This window comes from Manis javanica, chromosome 4, assembly GCF_040802235.1.
Source record: "Manis javanica isolate MJ-LG chromosome 4, MJ_LKY, whole genome shotgun sequence".
Classification (NCBI taxonomy): Eukaryota; Metazoa; Chordata; class Mammalia; order Pholidota; family Manidae; genus Manis; species Manis javanica.
The window spans coordinates 17,615,996-17,639,695 of NC_133159.1; the positions used below are offsets into that span (position 1 = coordinate 17,615,996).

Here is a 23,700-nt window from a genome sequence, read left to right on the forward strand (position 1 = left end):
AGGTCAGCTCTCCTGAGGGGACTCCTGTCCAGAGGGAGGATGGGCACCCCCAAAGCCTGTGCGGTGCCTGCTGCACATAGGGCGAGGAGTGGGTCCTGGGCTGCCCATCCTAGAGAGGAGCCTCGATGGGAAGACAGAGGTGTTCAGCTCACCTCCGAGGCCCTTTCCAATGTTGCTTTGAGTTCCTCTGCAGGTGCGTCTCTTTCTTACTCATTAAATAGTATTTATTGAGGAAGGTTATTTGTAAAGGTCTAGCATCTTTCCCCCATCCTTTTTGCCAGTTCCCACTTTTTTGAGGCTCACGAGAGGACACAGAACTTTGGGAGATGAATTTGCACAGATGCCCAGCATTTTTATAATTTCCAGTTTCTGATAAAAACTTCAGGGGTTTTTCCTCCCCCATTTTTCCTTCTCCCCACCAGCAGGGGGAAAAAAACACAAATACATGGCAGGGCTTTTTGTAGCCTCCAAATACAACTGTAGAATTTTAAAAGCCAGCACTTTAATCTCCTGTTCCCTATGAATTGCTACTAGAAGTGAATGGTTTTAAAAGTTGCAATGCTATGTTGGAAATCGGTTTTATTTTTGCCTGTCTTTAAAAGGTAAGATCATGTAATTGGAAGAGCACAACAATGTGTTATGTTTTGTAGAGAACTTTGCAGCGGAAGCTCTCTCTACTATTGAGTGAGCCAGAATTTGGAGGGAAGGGCCAACTTAAGGCAAGTGTCTGAGCTGTAGTGTCAGGATTGGAGAGAACCGGGAGGGCATGCATGAGGTTTGGGAGGGAGGGAGAGCCTCACTTTTGAGTTGGTGTAGGAGCAGGGCCAGATCTAGGAGGACACTGTTATCACCCCTCTTGGCTGTTGAAAAGCGCTGATCTGGTAGAAACCTCCCTGGCTGTGACCCAGATGGATGGAGATGCTCTACATTTGAGGTGCCCATCCTTAAACATGACGAGTAGACTGAGGGTGTGGGTACTGTGGCAGCCTTGGGGGCTCGGCAGTCCCCTCAGCAAGCTCATTCAAAACCCTAGGAGATGAAGCCCCCTGTTTCTAACCATCCTGGAGACCCCAATTAGGCCAACTTTAAAGATTCCAGAGCAACACAGGAAATCTGTGTAGCAGAAGCCCGTCGTTCAGTGTGTGTTGCTATGCAGGGTGCCTGATATGTCAGGACACACATGTTGCTGTGTTTTTCTCCTGCTGTATTTTGAATTACATAAAGCTTGATTTCTCTTGATCATTTGTGTTACCATTCCACCCATCCCCTAACTTGCTCCCCAAATCCTTTATCAGGAAGTTCCTTACCTAAAACCAAATGAACACCGAGTCAGGTGCCAGACATCTGTTGCCTAGAATGGCTTCCTCTAGGTGCTCACCACCTTGGATTGGTCTCTTAGCTGTGTGTTCAAGTCTTTGTCATTGAAACAAGTTTTTCGTATTTCAGACTCAGTTGTGTATGATTTAATTTCCTTTATTAGGAGTCTTTAGGCAGGGAGGGAACAAAGGACACATATTCATGCTGACATCACTCATTTTTGGCACAAAAAGATGTTTGATCACCCCTGTGTGCATAGAGCCAGATCTTCCCCTCTTCCCCCTCCAAGAGTATCTGCATCAGGGATGTGACTTGATGAGAAGAGTAAGGAGGGGAATAGGAAAAACTGAATTTTGAAACAACCTCCTCACCTGGGTTATTAAAATGGCTGCAGAGCAGACACAGGGTGATGGTCAACCTTAGGTCTCGTGTGAAAACGTGCAATTTTTTTCTGTGCTACACTACACACAAATCACCAAATTGCAAATTAACCCTTTGTGGTCCTTGGTGTAATGAGCGGATTCGTTGGGGCTTTCTCGTTCTGGGAAGCGGGAGGGAAAGGAGCAAGGTGTCATCCTGCTTTTCACTTGTATTTTGGTCCCAAAATGTAAATACAATTTTCTATGTTACTTTTTTGTGGTAACTACCAAGATGAATATTTTAATTAGATAAGTTATATGAAAAGGAAGGAAAATTCCACGTCTAAATAAAAAAAAAAAAACAAACCCCATATACTGTTGTCTTTCTTCCTTTCTCCATTATTATGTCAGAGAATAGGAGTCGGCCATAAAACGTCTGGTTCCTGGGCTCTGAGGCAAAGATCTTAATCCTTGGACTGGGCTGTAAAGGATGTTGACTTTCTGTCTAGCATAACAGGACTGGGAGAGAGGAATCTGGGGGAGCAAACCCAGTGAGAAAGGGAGTGAAAATGCAGATAGAAATGAGCACCTAGTGGGGATCAGGCATTGTCTGGGATCCTGGGATTGAGTGATTAACCCTGTTCAACAGTTAGAAGCTGAGGCTCAGAGGGGTGATCGATAACACAGCCAAAGCCACATAACTGGTAAGTGGCAAAGGAAAGGAGACACTCCACCTTTCAGTCACTTCTTGGGCGCAAAGGACCCCAGTAGGTCTCATCAGTCATACACTGGCTTCCTAATGACAGCGTAATGGACACTAATGCAGAAAGGCCATGGCAGCAAGGACTTCGTGAGAACCTGCTATGTCCGTCCTGGCTGAGCTGCATGAGCTTCAGCATTTGCTAAGGGCTTGGTTATAGCCCCTGCTTATGTGGAGTGGGTTGGATCTTAAACCTACAACATCTCACAGCAGCAGGGCTTTATTATCCTTTCTCTCCTAAAGAAGCATTCATGGTATATGGTCTGGAATTATTTTCCTAAATATTGGATCTAATTCTGCTAGGGATTAGTATGCATTGAAGTTAATTATGGATTGTGGTGTCTGACGGATGACTTTACCTGGGTTTTGAAAGTTAGCCCTTTGTCCCTTATCCAATAGTTCAACATTTACTGAGCCAGGACCTACATTAGACCCGGAAATACAGAATAACAGCCTGGCGCTCACAGGTAAGAGTAACTGATCTCCCTGGTTATGTACCTATGTGCCAGGCACCACTCTGACTCATATACATCATCTCAGTTATTATAATGATCCTACGAGGTAATCAGTCATGGACCCATCTTAAAAACAAGAAAACAGCAGCACAGAGAAATGAAGAACTTGCCCCAGGTCACACCATCAAGGAGCAGTAGTTCTGTGTATTGGCCTGACATGGCCAAGCACATGTTCTGAGTCACATTCACCATCGTACACAAACACATAGCCAATGTTAGGCTTCTGGACAAAGCTGACCCTCCAATGCAAAAAGATGCCAAGTCCAAGTGAGTAGGCCAAGGCCCTGATCATTTATAAGGGTTATTTCTTTTCTCTGCTGCATGCAGCTGGTGCCCAGAAGAATTCTCTACCTGGCTCATCACCTTGACTGATGAGCCCTTCACAGGGTTCTTTACTAGGGTTCATCATCCACTTGGGTCTCTCCCTGTTTATTTGACTAAAAAGTGAAAGGAGCAGTTTGTCTTTATAGGCCCCCAGTCTTCTCTTCCTGTGATGCCTACTGTCTCAACCCTTTTCAAAAACTCCCATGGAAAATTCAAGCCATCAAAATTTTGTATAGCTACATTTGTGTTTACCAAGCATAGACTCTGGGGTGGGGCCCCAGAGTGTGCATGAATAATAAAAAATAAGTGACCCGGGGAACCCCCCTACACTGCTGGTGGGAATGTAAATTAGTTCAACCATTGTGGAAAGCAGTATGGAGGTTCCTCAAAATGCTCAAAATAGACTTAACATTTGACCCAGAAATTCCACTTCTAGGAATTTACCCTAAGAATGCAGCAGCCCAGTTTGAAAAAGACAGATGCACCCCTATGTTTATCGCAGCACTATTTACAATAGCCAAGAAATGGAAGCAACCTAAGTGTCCATCAGTAGATGAATGGATAAAGAAGATGTGGTACATATACACAATGGAGTATTATTCAGCCATAAGAAAACAAATCCTATCATTTGCAACAACATGGATGGAGCTAGAGGGTATTATGCTCAGTGAAATAAGCCAAGCGGAGAAAGACAAATACCAAATGATTTCACTCCTGTGGAGTATAAGAACAAAGAAAAACTGAAGGAATAAAACAGCAGCAGAATCACAGAATCCAAGAAGGGACTAACAGTTACCAAAGGGAAAGGGACTGGGGAGAATGGGAGGGTAGGGAGGGATAAGTGGGGGGGAAAAAGAAAGGGGGTATTATGATTAGCATGTATAATGTGGGGGGTAGGGGAAAGGGGAGGACTGTGCAACACAGAAGACAAGTAGTGATTCTACAACATCTTACTACGCTGATGGACAGTGACTAATGGGGTTTTTGTGGGGGACTTGGTGAAGGGGAGAGCCTAGTAAACATAATGTTCTTCATGTAATTGTAGATTAATGATAACAAAATAACAAAAAAATGAGTATCAAACTGAACACACACACACAAAAAATAATAAGTGACCCAAGTAATTCTTTAAATACGCATTAAAGCTTGAGAACTGCTCCAGAGAATTTGCCACAAATTGTTTAAACACTCTTCACAGCTGGCCCATGGGTCAGGGCTGGGAAGCCAGCACGTTCAGTCACAGTGAACCCTTGTGTTGCCCCTACCCTGTGTCACTGCATAAGACAGGACCGCTGTCTTCGTGGAGCTTTCATCTGGTAGGCGAGATGAATCAATAGAGGTTTCTGGGCCCCACTGCAGAAATCTGTTCAAAAAGGTCAAACTTAGGATCTAGAAGTATGTGCTTTTTTATAGGCCTTCCCCAGTGAATTCAATGAGCTGCCTGGTATAGTGTAGACAAAGGACTCACTTTCAAAACAATGCATGAGCTTTGGAATGAGTCAGATAAGGTTCACATCCTGGCTCCACCACCCTTTAGCCTTGTTGACACCCCTCTGAGCCTCAGTTTCCTCATCTGTAGCATGGGAATAATGACACCCACAGGAATTCTAAGGATTCAGTGGGAGAAGGAGAGCTCAGTAAGTTTCAGTGTCCTTCCTTCATTCCTGCTAAATGTGGAATGAAAGGAAAACTCTTGTTTCCTGTTGACGGGAATTGAATCTTTAGGGTCACAAGCTAAGAACTATTTTGAGGTCAGTGAGTCCTTCCTGAGAATCTTTGCTTCTGCTGCCCTTGATAGGGTTCGTTCAACATTTCTGTTTGGACTCATCTATTCTTCCAGTCCCTTACACTACAGGTCCTAACAACCACCCAAAAGGAAGACTCTACCTAATTTCTTCTTAGGAGTCACAAACTCAAAAGCCAGGCATTTGGTGTGAGACAATGGGGAGTGGCGGGACAGGAAGAACGGCAGAACTATTGACCCAGCTCTGCATGTTCTCCAGGGGGAAGCAGAGCCCAGTATGGTCACGTTCGAGTTTAAAAGAAAAGGCAAAAATCTAGACTGCATGTAAAATCTCCCAGTTTTTAAAGCCCTGTGCCCCAACTATATACAACATACCAGGAAACCTTTATGAAGTGGATAATTTTCCAGAGAAATGCAGCTTACCAAAATGGGTTCCTACAGAGATGGCAAGTCTAATAGACTAATGACCATAGAAGAAATTAAGTAGTTGAAGAGCCTCCCCTGTAAGAAAGCTCCAAGCCCAAGATGGCTTTATAGGGGAATTCTTTCAACCACAAAGGTCAGATAATACCAGCACCACTTAAACTATTCCAAAGCAGTGAAAAAGAAGGAAAATGCTGTTGTAGCTAGTATAACACTGACATGGAAACTGGATAAAGACTGCACAAAGAAAAAAAAAATAGCAGACCAATCTTATTTATTAATATTGATGGGACCATCTTAAATATTAGCAGAATCTAACAGCAGACTGAAACAAATCATGCCTAAATGATTTTTTATTTAGGTGCATTTAGGATAGGTAGGATCATCAGACTATTAGGATAGGCTAGGGCAGAAATTCTCAACTGCAGGTGATTTTTCCCCCAATATGACACTTGGCAAAAAAAAAATGTTAAACATTCCACAACATGTACAATACAGTTCCCAATAGCAAAGACTTATTTGACCCAAAACGTCAACAGTGTTGAGGTTGAGGACCCCTGGACCTGATTATGTTGCAGAAATACCTCCCAAATCTCAGGGGCTCAAAACAGAGGTTTCTCTCTTTGTGGATCAGATGGGGCTGTGCTATGTGTCATCCTCTCTCAGGCCCCAAGTTAAGGGAGGCACCATCCCTGTGCTGCTATTTCCCAGGAAAGTAAAGAATATTACACTGGCCCCTAAGCTATGTCCAGAAGTGACATCCATCCTTCCCATCATATTTCATTGACTGCACCTAAATTTCAGAGGACATGGAAATAAAATCCATCCATATGCCTGGATGCAGAGAACTGGAAATACTTGCTACAGAAACAAAGACTCCAAAGGCAGTCATAGCAGCCTGGACATTCAGATAATCCACAAGGCCACCCAACTTCCAATCTCATACTTTCTAGCTGTGTGCCCTTGAGCAAATCACTAACCTCTCTGTGTCTCCATTTCTTCCTCCAAAAAGGAGAAAAATACATCAACTTTGCTGAGGTATTGTACAATGAGCTAATGAGTTAAAACATGTGAAGGGCTTGGGACAGTGCCTGGCATGTAAAAAAAGCTCAGGACATGGCTAGCCAGGAAGTTGATGATGAATTAGGTGAAGTAGTCAACATGGAATGGTCATGTAGTAAAGGACTGTCATGACTGAAACTCTAAGGAAAATGACTTGTCCAAGAAAATGCAGCTGGTCAGTATAGCATGGTAGTTAAGTAAGCTCTGGGTTCTCAGCTTGGCACATAGTACATAAGTACTTAACAGATGTTAATTAATATTTGGAGAAGGCTCAGTGTGTATAAGAGTATGGACCTCGGAGGCCTGCTGCACTGGTTTAAATTCTAGATCTGCTAACCAGTTGTGTGACCTTGAACAAGTTACTTAGCTTCTCTGTGTCCAGGTTTTCTCATCTACACAGTGAAGATAATAATAGGACACCTGCAATTCTGAAGATTTAAAATAATTGAAGTAAAGCCCTTGGGACAGTGTTTGTCCCAGTACTGGTGCCATATAGCTGTTAGTTATTATTACTACTATGCTCTCCGTTTGCCACAAAGGAGCACTAAAAAATGACAGAAAATGGTTTGTTTCTCCCTGCCTAATGGAGAGAGGAGAGAAGGGAAGGTGGATACAAATTCAGCAGTCCTTGAGCTACAGAAATGTTTGCAGATGAACCTGGGAATGGGAGAAAGAAAAAAAAATTGGAAGTTTTTCCTACCTGCCCTAGGGTAGTCCTAGAAGTCAGTGAGAATTCCCATTTGTCCTCAGACATCCCTGCAACATAGGAGTGCAAGGGACAAGCAGAGTAAGCAGAGGCAAAACACATTATACCCAAATCAGGGCTAAGTCACCCTGCAACCATTAGTTTCTTCCAAATCTAGCCTCCTTAGTAATTGCAGTTTCACATCCACCAGCTGGGGGCTCTGAACTGGAAGTCTGGCCCTTGGCAACAGTATTAGCCACTATTTAATCTTTTCCTATGACTGGATGTCGTTCCAAAAACTTTTCATGCATTATCTAATATTACCCTCATGATAAAACCCTACAAAGTATGTATTCTTAATAGTCCCATGTCTTATATGATAAATACAAGGCTTAGAGACGCTAAGCAGCTTGCCTAGCAGGCCATATGTAGTATTTGAGGGACTGGGGCAAGAGTACAAATGGAGGCATACTTAAAAGGTTATACATGGAGCTAACGAACTGTTAAATAAAATACAGTCTATTCTGCAACCTTGGTAAATATACCTTTACAATAACCTGGAAGGCCACATCCAAATTTCTGGGCCTCTTGGAGCTCTGCATTAGACGGTGGTGGAAAATGGAAGCACAGGACTAGCCACACCCCTTTTCTCTTCATATCCCTAAATATGTTACCCTGCAAGGGGCGTACATGTATGCAGATGTCCTAGCCTGTGCGCTCACATTCTATTCTATGGTTCCTCAGCTGAAAGGGCCCATCATGTATCCAGCACAGTGAATGACAAAAGAACCAACAGCATCACCACACTTGAGGATACTAGGGACCAAGAGAAGTATAAGAGGAGAATAAGGACATTTTCAGTGGTAGTGTAGTAGCCAGCCTTTAATGAATTCACCCGACTGGTATTCATACCTTTATATAGTTCCTGCACACCCTGAATATGGTTGACCTGTGGAAACATGGGATATTGCAGAATTGACAGGTGATTTCTAAGGCCTGGTCATAACAATCATTGTGCTTTAGATGATTGCTCTGTCTTGGGTCACGTGCTCTGCTGCAGTGTCATGAGGACACCTAAGCAGTCCTGTGGAGAGGTCCGTGTGGCAAGGAACTGAGGCTTCCGGCCAACAGCCGGCACCAACTTGCCAGCCCTGTGATTGCGCCATATCGGAACAGAACCAGCAGTAAGCTACTCCCAAACTCCTGACTCACAGAAACTGAAATGAATGTTAACTGTTGCTTTAAGCCATTAAGTCTGGGAGTAATTTATTACACAACAAAAGATAACTATTACACAGGTACATTGGAGCCACAGTATTCTGTAGGTCTTCCAGTTGAAAGGTGAAGTCTATCTCTCCACCTTTGAATTTGTATTTGGCCATGACACTTGTTTTGGCTGATGGGACATCAGCAAAAATTACAGAAGTAGAGGCTTTAAAAATGCTTGTGCAATGGATCTTCCCTCTCTTGCTCCTGGAACTCTGCAACTGCTACCGTGTGACTGCGCTCAGACAGCCTGCTGGAGGCACAGTACTTCACCATCTCAGGGGACAACCAACGTCAACCAGATATGTGAACGAGGCCATTCCAAATCAGCCCAAGCCAAATTGGTCCAAAAAAGAAATGCCCAATAATCAACAGAATCGTGTTAAATAATAAATGCTTGTTGTTTAAAGCTTTTAAGCTGTGGGGTGATTTGTTACACAAGATAAGCTAATTGATTCAACATACTTCATGTGCACTTTTTGTTTCAGGGAGCCATAGGATGTCTTCAAAGTCTGGTTATTTCCCTAAACTCATCTGATCTTGGGTAGGATCATTCACCTCTTTTAGCCTCAGTCTTCCTCATCTTCAAGTTGGGGGTAACATTGGGTAACACTACCGATCTCTTAAAAGTTCATGTGACAAATAATTGAGATGAACTACATAACACGCTTAGCACAATGTCTGGCACATAGTGCTCAATAAATCAGTAAAATATGACAGTGATCAAAATGACAGGAAAGAAGTCAGAAGTGCATAGATGTCCTAGATAAAATAAGGCTTATGTCAGTCCTGTACTGGGACACTGCCTTTCCAAAGAAAGGCTACTGAGTGTATCGCTCAATTCAACAAATATTTATTACCTGTGCCATGTCCCTTCCCTGAAACTGTGATGTGAAAGCAGGAATAATTCATGACGTTGAGCTATTTTGAACCAGAAGCAAGCTTCTGATTCAAAATTAAGATATTTTGAATTGAATTAAGATATCAAAATATTTCTGAATGGAACTTGAACAGATGGATATTTTGGCTTCTGTTTCACCAGCCACACTCCAGAGCCAGATGTGAAAGGCTCAGGATATCCAGAGTACCCCATAATTCTCTCTACAGCCTCTGTCTCTTCCCCTCCCCTGCAGGGAGTAAGAATGAATTCTAGCTTGAAACCAAAATCACTTCAACTCTAAAACAGTGGCTTTCAATTCTTGTGACCTCAACCCACAATATGAAAAACACTTTACATTGCATCTGAGTACACAAAAGCCAAAACTGAAACACAAGTTCCATAAACTGAGACTTAAAATGTATGATACATTCTGAACTTTTTATTACATACTATTTGATTTTTTGAATGCTGGTCACAATCCTCTAAACGGATTTTAAGAACCTTTAATAGATCACAACCAGATGTTTGGAAAAACTGCTCTGAAAATACCACACAGGGAGAGGACTTAAAGGTCATCAAGTCCAATCCTTGCACTTGACAGGGGATAAAGTGGGACGCAGAGCGGTTAAGTCACTTGCCCAAGTTCACACAGCTAGTAAGTGGCAGTGCTTGGATTTCTAAGATCTGACTCAGCTATTGAACTCTTACCACATGTCGGGTCGGCTACTGTGCTGTGTTCTTTAAGCCCATTTTTCATTTAATATTGCGATCTTATGAAACATACCATTATTATTACCACTCCAGAGATGAGGAAACGAAGTTTCAGGATGGGGAACATGAGTAAGCAATTCAGGGTGTCAGGCTATCAGTAGACCCAGCACTTGTCTCCAGATCAGCCGCCCACAAAGCTCTGGACCGCCAAGCCCGCTCTGAAGAAAAGGGTTATGAAAGCGGTCTGTGATCTTTAAGCGCCTAAGGACGGTGATAACGTCGCCCTCCCTCCCCTTCAGGGCCTTATCATTGAGCACACTTTTCTCCACCAGCTCCGAAAAACGTTGGTGGTAAAAGAAAAGAGCACAGTCTTTTTAAGCCTCACGGGAAGGAGGATTGGAATCCTAGCCCCACCATTTACTCGAAACACCAGCTTAATCTCTCTGTCCTTCAGTTTTCGCGTCTGCGAAGCTGGGGCAGAAACATCGTCCCTCTCCAGGCCTGAGTCAACATTAATTCTCCCGCACCTGCCCCCGCCAGTCAACTTCTTCCGAGCCACGCCCTCACTGCTCCCCGGACGCATGCGCCGCACAGGGGCGCCTTTTACGACGCGGCGGCCGCAGCGCGCTTGGCGGCTGGAGCGGAGCGGGCCCTTAGCGGGTGGCGGCGCCCGGCCCGGGACGACTTAAGGGTGGCGGTGTCGCCATGTCGCACGGCCACAGTCACGGCGGGGGCGGCTGCCGGTGCGCCGCCGAACGGGAGGAGCCGCCCGAGCAGCGCGGCCTGGCCTACGGCCTGTACCTGCGCATCGACCTGGAGCGGCTGCAGTGCCTTAACGAGAGCCGCGAGGGCAGCGGCCGCACGGTCTTCAAGCCGTGGGAGGAGCGGACCGACCGCTCCAAGGTGGGCCTTCCCGGGCCTGGGCCGGGGACCCGCGCGCGGCCTCATTCCTGATTTTAAAAATAACGCCAGCCTGATGGCCAAGCGTTTTCCCGTACCTGTCTCCTGCCATCCCATTGGCAGGCGAACACGGTCGAGTCTCCCCATATTGCAGACAGAGGAACTGAGGCCTAGAGAATGAAGGGAGCGCTTTGGCTTTACACAGCCAGAGTTCTGTTCCAGGGCTTGGGAGTTAGGGAGGGAGGATGGCCGTGAGGACGTTTTCTCTGCATTTGACCACTAGTCCCAGTCACTGCCTGATCATCTCACCTGGTGAAGACCAGACTAGCTTAGAGAGATGAAGCATGTTATTCTCTCCAGAGCATTTATCGTTGTGGGGTCACAGACATTTAAAAGCTGTCGACTACAAAGGCACAGATCCTTGTGCACAGTTTCAGGAGGCTAGTCGGTCCTGGAAGTTCATTAAGGGCTCCCCATTAAGAGCCCTCTGGTTGAATAGTCTGTGACTATTAACATCAAGTTAAGTGCTGGAAAATCGAGGGAGGCTGACTTTATTTGCATTGCACTCCAGTTGTAGAACAGGGTGGAAGATGTCTGAAATTGTAGGCTCTCAGCAAATATTTGTTGCTTTCTCCACCCCCCTTCCCTCTACCCTCCAGTTTGTTGAAAGTGATGCAGATGAAGAGCTTCTGTTTAATATTCCGTAAGTATCTCCTCGGTGCTTGCCTCAGGTTAAATAGGCTGTATCCGTTGCCTTATCAGGATTCATTCATTGATTGGCAACCATCTGTTTCTAGAAATGGGGGATAAATTGCCATCGTGGGTTTGAGGAGGAAAACATTATAGCTTTCTTGGTGCAGACTGGAAAAAAATGTATTCTTTGAAAGATGACTGAGAAATCAAGGTAAATGTCTTAGAACTGTAGAATACCAGAGGCAGACAGGATCTTAGAAATTATCAGGTGCCAGCCTGACACATGAGTGAACTGAAGCCCAGAAGGGTTAAGGGTCTTTCCCAGGGTCACACAACAATGCAGAACTTCAAACCCAGGTGACAACCTTCTCTTTTGCATTCTGGCAGATTTACAGGCAATGTCAAGCTTAAAGGCATCATTATAATGGGAGAGGATGATGACTCACACCCCTCTGAGATGAGACTGTAAGTGGCAAGGGCTTAGGCCCTCAAGAAGCTCCTAGTTCTCAGAATAATACAATTTTTTTCTTTTTAGTGGATTAAATGTGTCCTCCTCCCTTAAAAAAATCTTGGTCTTGTTCTGCATCAGAATACACTTAATTTCTTCCTGAATTAATGACTTTTTTAGATTGAGTGTCTTTAAGACCAACAACTTGTCTCTTCAAAGTGCTGGGTATGGCATCATTGATTCAGAGAACATCCTATAAATGCCAGTTGTTGATGACTTTGCAGTTTTCTTAATAACCCAGCTACAGATATCAAGTGATGTTTACGGCTTTTACTCTTGGGGTTAGCTTCAAAATTTCCCTTTGCTATTTCATACAATTATAATTTTTGCATGTGTTCTGTTGACATGGAGTTACTCCATCTGGGTATGCGTGGCCTTTATTTAGTTAGCAAGGTTCTGTCTACCAGTACAGTAGATCTGTTGCCACCAGGGTTAGTTCTCCCTTTTTGATAACTTGCCTTATTCCAACATAGCTTTCCTAAAGGAAAAGGAAAACTGCTTTTCGAGTAATAGAGAAATATCAGAAGAACTTTACATGTAAAAAACTTCTAGAGAAAGACAAATACCACATGTTTTTACTTGTAGGTGGAGTCTAAAAAACAAACAAAACAGAAATAGACTTATAGATGCAGAGGACAACTGGTGGTTGCCATAGAAGAGGGGGCCAGGAGGGTGAGGGGACAAGGGCAAAATAAGTGAAGAGGATAAAGAGGTACAGACTTCCAATTATAAAATAAGTCACAGGGATGAATAGTACAGCCTAAGGAATAAAGAAAAAAAGATTGTGAAAAATTGATCAATTTAAATGAAATGTAAGAAATTGACAATATTTTTGAATGTTAGAGACCTGAATTTGAGAGCAAATCCACGTACTCAATCATTTTAAGGAATCAGTATGTTTGAGTTCATGCTTTTGGAGACTCATTTACTTGGGAGATGGATTGGCTTGAGAAGAGTAGATACCCGTGCTGCATTATGGTTAAGAGTGGGCTCTGGCATAAACAGCTTGGGTTCACATTCTGGCTGTGCCACTTGCTGGCTGCCTGACTTTGGGTCATTGCTTACCTTCCCTATATCGCAGTGCTCTCATATGTAAAGTGGCGATAGTAATAGTTCAAACTCAGAAGATTGTGGTAAGAATTAAATTAATATGTAACATGTAAAGAGTTTAGAATAAATGTGGAATAAAGTAAGTGGCCAATTTTAGGAGGGCAGGTGCAGATACTTTCATAGTCCTCAGGTCTAAGCATTAAATATATTACTTACTGAATCTAAGATGTCATTGATTATAAAATGCACCATTATTTTATGTACCATTAATAGAGAAAAATATGTTGTTTATTCAACTATGACATGCCATTGACACATACAGAAAAGTTACATTGAGACCTGAATCAGTGAAATTTAAACACAGATTAAGAATGGTGTGTGTGTGTTTATTTTTTTAAGAAGTCTTTACTTTTTGGAGATACATACTGAAGTATTTATGACTGAGATGATATGTTTGGGATTACTTTAAAATATCAAGCACAAACAAAAAGGGGGTGATAGGCAAAAATGGCTCAATGTTGATTATTGAAGCTAAGTGATAAGTATATGGGTATTTATAATATTTTTCTCCTTTTGTGTATGTTTGACATTTTTCAAAGCAAAATTGTTTTGAAGTATATATATCTTAAAATTGATTCAATTTGCTCTCTACATCAACTATATGGTGTATGTACTATTACTGTAACCATTTTATAGATGAGGAAACTGAAACAGAGAGGTTAAATCATTTGTGCAAAATCACACAGCTGGTAAGTGACAGAGCCAGGCTTTAAACCTAGGAAATCTGGCTCCAGAGAACCTGCTTTTAACTATAGTGCTAGACTGCCTCTCATAATCCTGCTCATAAATGTTCACTATTATTATTCTTCTGTGCCTCATTCTTAGAAACATTTTGAAGCAAACATTTGTTTTCTTAAATTATGTACATTTTGCTGCAGCTAATATCTAGGCTTCTCCTGTGTCAGTGTGTTAATAAAACACTATAGAGATAGGGATGGAGTCGGGTGGCTCAGTCCTTCAGAATTTGTGAGTTGTAGAGGAGAGCTGTTTCCTTGATATTTCTTGGAAACATTTTGTTCTTTACTTGCAGTTTTACTTGAATTTCCAGAGCCCGTTGTGTTTGCAGACTTCTGTGCTCTTTTCAAAATGGAAATCCCCAAAATGTATTCTTTTAAGTATTCTAGGATGACTCAGTATAAAGGGTAATTTTGAATACAAAAAATGCTTGAGCTTTGGGTTACCTGATCTTATCTCTTAACTGTTTAGTATCTTTCTGCCAAAGTATTTTTTTCCCCATGAGTAAGCTGTTTTATTTCATATCCTCAGCTTGGTGTGAATGTGCTGAGTTGCTTACTTTGTGCATTGGCTGCACATGACCTAGTTTGAGCCTTCCCTTTGTGGATTGATTCTCATGTGATCATATCCCACTCAAAGATGCCATTGGTTTATGTTGCAGCTCTCAGCTCTTTTCTTGTCGGATTAGAGATAATTTGTGTATAAATGCCAGTAAAATGCCATTTCCAAAATTTGAATTCCTTTTGATAGAACTGAGGGCAGTTGAGAAGTCAGTAGGAAATTTTGAAAAACTGAAAAATGTGAGAATTTATCTTGACTGGTCTTCCCTTTCCTTCCTCAGGTACAAGAACATTCCTCAGATGTCCTTCGGTGATACAGACAGGGAGCCAGATCAGACCTTCAGTCTGAACCGGGATCTTACGGGAGAATTAGAGTACGCTACAAAGTGAGTGCTTGGCCTGTCTTCCACTCTCTGTGGCTTCTGCTGAGGAGCAGCAGGCATTCCCTCATTTGCAGTGGGCATATATGCATTAGCACTTACTGGAGTTGCAATTTAAGTTTGGCCTGTCCTCCGCTCTCTAAACATCAGGAACGAGTTAAAACAGTGGAGGATGCTTGTTCCTTGGCTTGGTCAATTTTTGGCAGAGATTTAGTGCAAGCTACAGACTTGTTAACTTATAAGCAATTGGCAGAGTTGAGTGAGCTCCTAGGGTGGTTTTAGGAAAGATGATTTCAGAATTCCTCTTTGCTTAGGGGGTTTACAGCAGGCTAAGTTACACGTGTCCTCCTAACCTCTTCACTAATTCTCTTTTTCTGAAGAGTGAGGTCAATACTGAACTTTCCAGGTCATAACAGCATTTCTCATTTCTGCTCCTTGAGGGTAGGGCAGTGTTGATTCATTTTTCTCTCCCTGTTGGCTTGGGAAGGATCTTGCAGATGCTCAGTAAATGTTCACTGAATTAATTGCTTGTCCAAAGGAGAAGAATGAAACATAAGACCTCAAGAGTGTTCTCTGACATTTGCCTGGGTTTTACCACAAATTGAAGCTAAAATTGTTGTTTTTGATATGGTGGTGAGCTACTCTTCGAACTTTAACCTGTGTCTTCTCCCCACTCCTTTCATCCTCTAGAATTTCTCGTTTTTCAAGTGTCTATCATCTCTCAATTCATATTTCAAAAAACTTTGGAGCAGATACCACAAAGGTCTTTTATATTGGCCTGAGAGGAGAGTGGACTGAGGTAAGATGGGGTTGGAAACCCTATTGCCCTGCTCCGATACATGTGCGTGTATCTGTATGCTATGGTGGTAGGCGCTCTAAGGAAGGGAAACAGCAAATGAGATGTTGGTTGGTCCCAGTCATTTTATAACCTTTATTAGTTTCATCACTATAAACTGTCCGTCTCATTTGATAGGGTATAAGTATTTTTTGAAGGAGGTTGAAATAATGCAGTGGATATCAACTTTTTTACTTTAAAATTCTTTGTCATTCAACATTTTTGATAACCTTTCTTGTTTCAGGCACAGAGATAAGATGATAAACAAGATAGACAAGGTTCTCTTCTTATGACCCCTCCATTATAGTGGAATAAATCTTCTAAGTTCTGGGGTGAATCATTGATACGATCTTTATAGGCTTCCTAGGATAGAAAGTATCAGAAGTCCAATTAGAACATGACTTTCAGAAATGAACCTGAATAAGGACTACTCCAGTGTGTGGTCTGGGAAACGGCCGACTGACCCAGCCTCTCACTTTTCTTGCAGCTTCGCCGACATGAGGTGACCATCTGCAATTATGAAGCGTCGGCCAACCCAGCAGACCACAGGGTCCATCAGGTTACCCCACAGACACACTTCATTTCTTAAGGACTGGCCAGGGCTCCCACTGAGGCGCTGTGTCAGTGAAGATGAACAACATCGTGCTGGGAAGGACTAAGAGATGGGCTTCTGGAGAGCTGGCTGCCACGGCCTCTGCCAAGCTTTGTCTTTGGGGCTTGCTGCAGAAACCTGGCCTATGGAAGATGCCATACCACCGGGAGGGTGGTATGGGTGCCGAGGGACAGTCATGGTTCTTTAGGGCCCTCAGAAATTGGGTCTTGGGCTGGTCAGCGTCTGGCAGTCATGGATAATGCCTGCCTTTCCAGTGTGGCCGTGGGATCCTGAGTGTCTTGTTGCTCGTGGCAGGATTTTTGTGTGACTTGCTTTTTCAAAAGTGGAAATTATTCCTGGGCTGCAGTAAATTTTCTGAAGCCTCAGCATTGTGTTTGCATTAGCCATCAAGAGGGTCTCCATCTAGAAATACCTGTCCCTGCTTGCTGTTCTCCCGGTCATCGTTCAGCATTCTTGTCAAGTTGCCCAGCTTGGAGTTGTCTGTCGTGTACTGGTGTCCCAGGTTATAGCTAGAAGAGCAGGAAACTCCCAATGATGCTTAATAGCTTGAGGAGAAGGTCTTTTTTTACTACTGCCTATGTAAGCAGTCTGGGGTGAGCATGGACATCATTCTGTGTTTGTGGGTACCCTGGTTGGGGTAAGATTGGGACTTCAGTAAGATCCCCCTTGGGACATCCTTGATGTTTATTAGCTTCTAATGAGTGTTGTAAGCCCAGTGCCAGAATTTTGGAGATCTCAGTTCTTCTGTTCATGGCTTTTTATTCACCGTGACTAATAAGCTTCGTAATAAATCCTTGCCAGACTTGATGTTTGTATATTCTTTTGAGTTCTTGATAGTGCCGATGAAACTTTTACTTTACTAGGAACTGTATGGAACTTGGAAATTTTTTGTTGTTTTGTACTAGGTAGATCATAAGTGCCACAGTTATATCAAGACTAGGTCTATTTCTCCAGGAAAAGCCAAGCTTAATTCTGTACAGTAGGCTTACACTCCTTCTTCCATTCACCCACCCAAATTTTGTGAGGATGAAGGTGAGGTTAAAAACCTATGTTCCGCTTCTCATGAAAGAAAGTAACTTGTGGTGTGACATTTACAAAAATAAGGGAGAACAGATTCTGGAGTTCGTCAGAAGAAATGAGGAGGAAAGTAAGTGAGCAGCACATGTGGCCTGAAGGTGAACCCGACTTTGGATTTAAAATTTGAAAGTCAATACGCAATTGGAGAGAATTTAAGTATCTAAAAAGAGGGAGTTTGACTATTCTCTCCCTTACAGAAAATAGAAACATTTTATCTTGGGAATTAGTGTTGAATCTGATCCTCTTGACAGAATTCCTCTGAGGGACTGGCTGCTGACACTGTGGTTAGCAGCATATGCCCTGTTTCCCCAGCCTGTACTAGGGAAAATCTGCCTCCAAGCCTTGTTGAGCCTTAACATACCTAAAATGCAACTGGAAATCAACCAGAATGCCAGTACAATTCTTGATGTGCTACGGGCCCTACTCACTGTTCAGCCACAGCCTCTTTATTTCAGTTGGATCATTTTGGAGTCTAGACTAAAAAGGCTAAATTTTATTTTGGAGTAGAGGGGAAAAACAGTTAGAACTGTTAGCGCAGACCGACCCTTCATTAATTCCACTAATTAAAGCACTAATCACAAGTAGCGCCTGAGACTGGGCCTCTGAATTTACAGTTTACTCTGAAGAATTTGCTCAGTGTGCCAGTGTGTCAGGTGATTGGGGTGCAGGAGAAATTGTTCTTCCATAAGCAACCCATCAGGGATTCTCCTGGGAGTGGGGGCAGCTGTGGTTTCATCCACACGCCCCCTTTCTTCTGACATCTAGTCCTGGGACTTTGGCTTGCTGTGGTCTTCTGGGCCCAAAGATTTCCTGCTTGGAACTTTAGGCTCTGAACTGTTAAGCACATAAGACCAAACTACCTCTTAACTTGGGAAAAAGTGCTTTGTTGAGCCTCCACGTTTACTGTTTTCTTTCAGTTCAAAGAAAAACTAGTGTAGGTTATGCTGGGAGAATTGAGTCCTAAGCTGCTGAGATGAGCATGACTCATTTCCTGTTTGCAAGGGCTCTCACATGTTCTCTTGGGGTCATGATCCTTCAACCCAGTTTGTCTTCCCTTTTCAGGCTTTCTGTGGACCCTGAGCCCCATTTCCACTTTTACCAGTGCAGCAAGGAGCAAAGGGGTGACCAAATGAAGTCCTTCTTATTAGCAGCCGGTGCTCATTGATGGTGGTATTTCGTGCACTGTTGGCATGGTATTGCTGGTGGAGGGCAGAGCAGAAGACAACACTGCTGCTGCTTGGCCACCTGATACGGGGCGTGTTATTTTCCCAGGGCCCTTTTGGACTCAAAACCTCGCTCTGATTTTACAGCATATAAATATGGAGGTCATTTCCACACGACCTTATTTGGGCCCAACAGCAAAGCTGTGAAATAGGGTGGTTATTATCACCACTTTGTAGCTCAGGGAGCAGGTGCAGAGGCAGCACTATCGGCAATCTTCCTGAGCCTCGCTTTCCTCATCTTTAAGACTGAAGGACTAGATGGTCCCTAAGGATCTTTTCAATTCAGTGTTTGTATCCATGATCCTGGAACAGAGCATGAAAACCAGTGGTGGCTACCCAAGGCCCTAATGAAGTGCGGCACATGGGAATGGGAAGGCAGGAAACTATGCAGACTGCGGAATGCTTTTCCTTCCAGACGGCGTTCCTCCAGGGGGCGCATGGATGGTGGTAGCAAGTGGGAGTCCCGAGTACGCTGTCTAGTTTCTGTGGGTGACTTCGTGCTTCAATTACCGGGAGTGGCCCACTGTATCCAACATGGCAGCCCCTATTGGAGAAACCCCGAGCCCACTTCCGGGTTCCGTACCGCTGCCCAGGCTACTTCCGGCAGCGCGATGGCTGGGTTCCCGGGACTCGAACGGAAGTTCCGGCGGGGGCGGCCGAGGGGGAAGAGTGTGTGTCTGTGCAGGAGAAAGGAGAATCGCCCCAGACGTCTCGAAACCGCCACGGAGTGGAGGTACCCTGGTCCGGGACCAGCAGGCGGAGGGAGGTACTGCGGGCAGGTCGGACCCCCCGGCAAGTGGGGAGGTCAACCGCAGTTGTGAGGTGGGGGTGGGTAGTGAGGGGCGAAGAGGCTCTGGCCAGTCTTGGGGACTTTGGGGGTAGAGGGACAAGAAGGGGGTGTTTCGGTATGATAGGAGGGACCCCAGGGTTGGAAGTGATAGATCCCATTGTGGGGCGGGGGCGCCCCAGGGTCAAAGGTGGAACGCCTCTTTGTAGGCAGGAGCGGGTGCCAGGTTAGGGTGGAAAATGTCATAGTGTGGAGGGGGGAACCTTTGGTCAGAACAGAAGTTCCCATTGTGGGGAGCGGGACACCTGGATCAGGGTGGAAGTTTTAACTTTGGGGAGGGACCCCGGATCTGGGGAAGGCACTACTCTGAGAGGGACGACCCTGAGTTGAGAGGTGGAGGTTGCCCTATGGCGAAGGAAGGGAACACCGGCTTAAGGCAAAAGGTGCATTCCCGGGTGGGAAGAGGGGGTCCAGGGTCAGAGGTGAGGGCCCCCACTGTGGAGGGCTGCACTTGGGGGTTGAGAGATGGGAGGTGGCAGCGAGTTGGGAGGGTGGGCGGGGGCGGCGCCCACAGGTAAGGGTGGCCACTTAGAGGCAGGTATGGAAGCTTCCGGGGAGTGTGGAGGATGCTGAGGCCGGGGAGTGGCCAGCAGCTTGACATTCTTTTGTGTGCTTGGGAGTCCCAGAGCATGGTCAGGCCAGGGGACCCATGTGGAATCACTGCGCGGCAGCAGCATGTAGCCCCACTCAGGGGCTTGTGGGGTACCAGTTGAGGGCACGGGGTGGGCCCGAGTCTGTGTGCTTTCTGGGAACATGGACAGCCCGCTGGGGCTGAGCCAGAAACTGCTGTGGAGGCTGGTTGGGGGCTGGGTGGGAGGGAGTTTGGAGAATATGTGTGTGTGGGGTTGGGATAGGGGCTGGAGGCGTATTTCCCTGGCATTTTTCTCCCCTTCATTTTCCAGTAGGGCTGGGAGTATGGGAGAAGGGGACCCAGGTTCCCTAGAGAAGGATGAAGATTAGAGAGCAGGGAGGAGGCAGTTCCCTGTTGAGGAGCGTTTGGTGGGGGAAAGGCAGCAGGGGATGCCCTGGCTTCCCTCCCCGTGGTCCCTAAGCCCTGCCTCTGCCATCTCCAGGAAGCTGTGTGGTGGATTCTAGGGTGGCTGCCTGTGCTTTTCAGCTACAGAATGGAGGCAAACTTCCTACCCACTCTGGCCCAGAACTTCTTGCCTGCCTTTTCTTTGTGCCCAGGACAGAAGTCCCAAGTGCCATGCAGGGGCTGATAGCCTGGGAGGGCTCTGGGTCTGAGGCTTTGCCTCTGTGTTAGGAGTCTCCCCTGCTTGGTCTTGCTCTTGACCACTCCCCTGACTTTGCACAGGCCCCAGCCGTGGAGCCCTGCAGTGTATGTGTGGTAACACCATGTCTGTGCCCCTGCTCACCGATGCTGCCACTGTGTCTGGAGTTGAGCGGGAAACGGCTGCGGTAAGGGTCCTCTCCTACCCCCAACTGCCCCCAGGCCAGCTGAGGAACTGGCTGTAGGTGGCAGTATTGAGAAGGGTGCCGCCTGAAGCCAGGAGGTTAATAACCTGTTTGGCCGCTTCCTTAGTTCCCCCCAACATCCTTGGGCATGCAAGAGGGGTGGCCAGAAGTTGGAGGACAGAGGGGTGATAGGATGATGACTGCCCTCTTCCCCATCTTTGACCCCTTTCCAGGTTATTTTTTTACATGGACTTGGAGACACAGGGTAAGTAAGCTGGGGAGGTATTGTTCCTTGCAGAGGTGGGGAAGGGCCCAGAGGGCAGGATTGGAGAGGCCTGCACCTCTCTTTCTCCCTGTTCACATCGGTGCCTTTCCCCCCTCCCTTCCTATAGGCACAGCTGGGCTGACGCCCTCTCTACCATCCGGCTCCCTCACGTCAAGTACATCTGTCCCCATGCGTGAGTGTCACCCCAGCAAGGGAGAGGCTGAGGGTGGGGATCCGCTTACAGGTGGTTCTGTGGTCCCAGGTTGTTCTCTCCTGCCAGTTGCGTCCTGGGGCCTGGACCCCGGGCAGTTGGGAGTGCCATTTTTAGCCTTCACTCCTGTGCAGCCCCAGCCCCCAGCCCCAGGACCTCTAAGACCTGAGACCTCCTAGAAGCAGGCCCTCCTGCACCCCTTCCCCACGTACTCACCCACTGAGCTGGAGCCCCGTCATACCGAGTTTTGGGCTCTGCTTCTCCATTGCTACTGCTGATGCCTCAACCTCAGCTTCCAGCCCCACGTGGCAGGTTGCCTGGCAACACCTTAAACACAGGCCCTGCCTGCTGGGAGGGGCCCCCAAGGGCTGCTCTTGGACTCTGCTGTGGTTTCCTCATCCCTCCTGCTCAGGCCCTTCCTGCCATCCCTCCCTAGGCCTCGGATCCCTGTGACACTCAACATGAAGATGGTGATGCCCTCATGGTGAGTTTGGGGAGATGTGGAAGCAGAGTGGGCTGGCCTGGGTCTGCCATCAGCTGCCAACGCCTCTGCTCCCCCAGGTTTGATCTGATGGGGCTGAGTCCAGATGCACCAGAGGATGAGGCTGGCATCAAGAAGGCAGCAGAGAACAGTAAGGCCCTTGCTCCTCCTCAGCACCCTCCTTCTTCCCCTCCACCCCCAGGAAAGCATGGGGCAGTATCTGTCTGGCTCCCTTTCCTGGGCCCCTCTGGCAGCTTCCCTCCCCACCCACTGATGCTCCCTCCCCGCAGTCAAGGCCTTGATTGAACATGAGATGAAGAATGGGATCCCTGCTAATCGGATTGTCCTGGGAGGCTTTTCACAGGTGAGTGGGGAGGGCTGGGGGACAGGAGAGGTGAGGTGTGCCCTCCTGACCTCTTTTATTCTTTCCTCCTTCCAGGGTGGGGCCCTGTCCCTCTACACAGCCCTCACTTGCCCCCACCCTCTGGCTGGCATTGTGGCATTGAGCTGTTGGCTGCCTCTGCACCGGGCATTCCCGCAGGTGAGTATCTCCACCACCTGCCTCCTGCCCTGTGAGTCTCCTTGTGGCCTGGGGATTGTGCCCAAGCACTGGCTTTGTCTTCTAAGCCTCGTCTGGCCCACAGGCAGCCAATGGCAGTGCGAAGGATTTGGCCATCCTTCAGTGCCATGGGGAGCTGGACCCCATGGTTCCAGTACGGTTTGGAGCCCTGACAGCCGAGAAGCTCCGGTCCGTTGTCACGCCTGCCAGGGTCCAGTTCAAGACTTACCCAGGTGTCATGCACAGCTCCTGTCCTCAGGTCAGTGGAGAGGGGCTGCTTCCCACTCACCCCTCTCCGTCCTCCCTCTAGCCAGGAGCCTCACACTATCTCCCCTTGTCCCCAGGAGATGGCAGCGGTGAAGGAGTTTCTTGAGAAGCTGCTGCCTCCTGTCTAGCCAGAGTTGCTGGCCTATAGCATGGTCCTCCAGCTCGAGGGACCCAGCACGCGTGGCACCATCTCAGTTCTGAGCCGGTCGAACCCATCCCCCTCTCCCCGACCTGTCCTCTTCCCACAGGCCTCTGGGGCAGGCGGGCCGAGGCCTGGCCAGGCCTTCCTTCCTGGCTTCAGCCACCTTGCTGTCTGCAGCAAGGGGTGGGCTGCTTCTTACCCCATTTCCCTGGAGGTGGGCCTCCCTGGCAGCAGTATTGGTGGGGCTGTAGGCAGCGGGAGAATGGGGCCCAGCCACTGACCCACTCTCACTCAGGACCTCACTCACTAGCCCTGCTTTGGGCCCCCTCCTGTGACCTCAGGGTTTGGCCCATGGGCCCCTCCTAGGCCCCACCTACCACCCCCCAGGTGATTCTGCCCAGATAATCGTGTGTCTCCTGCCTCCACTCCAGCTGCTTCTCAATCATGAATGTGCCCCTAGCCCTGGGCCCCACTGCTGCTGTGGGCCACCTGCCCTTGGGCAGGCGTGTTGGTGAGGGGGGCGGAGTCCTTTGAGGGTACCTTCCCTCAGCAGGTCCTGGCTTGGGGGCTGGGCCCTGCCTCCCTGTTACCCTGCTCCCCGCAGGCCTGGAGCCTGCAGGGCTGGACTGAGGCGCAAGGTCTCCCCCAGCTGCCTCACCCCCACGTTGTCCCCACTCTAGGGCCAAGGGGGAGGTGGGGGAGAAGTTCTGTCTCGTCTTCTGTCTCCATGTGGTTTGGGGTGTTTTTCTTGTTGTGTCCTGGATTCCGACAAAATTAAAGAAATTGCTTCAACTTTCAGGCCTGGAGGATTCCATCCAAGGGGTAGAGTGAC

The 23,700-nt window shown here is 46.6% G+C and overlaps 2 protein-coding genes across 5 annotated transcripts; both read left to right on the forward strand.

Moving 5' to 3' along the window:
- Nucleotides 1-10,637: 10,637 nt before the first annotated feature.
- PITHD1 (PITH domain containing 1) lies at nucleotides 10,638-17,187 on the forward strand. 2 transcript variants are annotated; one of them, XM_073233395.1, is made up of 6 exons: nucleotides 10,640-10,949; nucleotides 11,606-11,649; nucleotides 12,027-12,104; nucleotides 14,834-14,938; nucleotides 15,623-15,731; nucleotides 16,255-17,187. In XM_073233395.1, exons 1-6 carry the CDS (start codon nucleotides 10,752-10,754, stop codon nucleotides 16,354-16,356), a joined length of 636 nt encoding a protein of 211 aa, XP_073089496.1. In that variant the 5' UTR covers nucleotides 10,640-10,751; the 3' UTR covers nucleotides 16,357-17,187. The 2 variants fall into 2 exon arrangements, with proteins under 2 accessions (XP_073089497.1, XP_073089496.1); XM_073233396.1 differs by lacking the exon at nucleotides 12,027-12,104 and having other exon boundaries at nucleotides 10,638-10,949.
- A 2,070-nt stretch (nucleotides 17,188-19,257) lies between these two features.
- On the forward strand, nucleotides 19,258-23,660 carry LYPLA2 (lysophospholipase 2). 3 transcript variants are annotated; one of them, XM_037017767.2, is made up of 10 exons: nucleotides 19,258-19,413; nucleotides 20,843-20,946; nucleotides 21,177-21,208; nucleotides 21,336-21,401; nucleotides 21,856-21,903; nucleotides 21,981-22,051; nucleotides 22,191-22,264; nucleotides 22,340-22,441; nucleotides 22,545-22,718; nucleotides 22,804-23,660. In XM_037017767.2, the coding sequence occupies exons 2-10, from the start codon at nucleotides 20,869-20,871 to the stop codon at nucleotides 22,852-22,854; spliced, it is 696 nt and encodes a 231-aa protein (XP_036873662.1). In that variant the 5' UTR covers nucleotides 19,258-19,413; nucleotides 20,843-20,868; the 3' UTR covers nucleotides 22,855-23,660. The 3 variants fall into 3 exon arrangements, with proteins under 3 accessions (XP_036873662.1, XP_036873663.1, XP_036873664.1); XM_037017768.2 differs by having other exon boundaries at nucleotides 19,307-19,446; XM_037017769.2 differs by having other exon boundaries at nucleotides 19,359-19,459.
- Nucleotides 23,661-23,700: the final 40 nt, after the last annotated feature.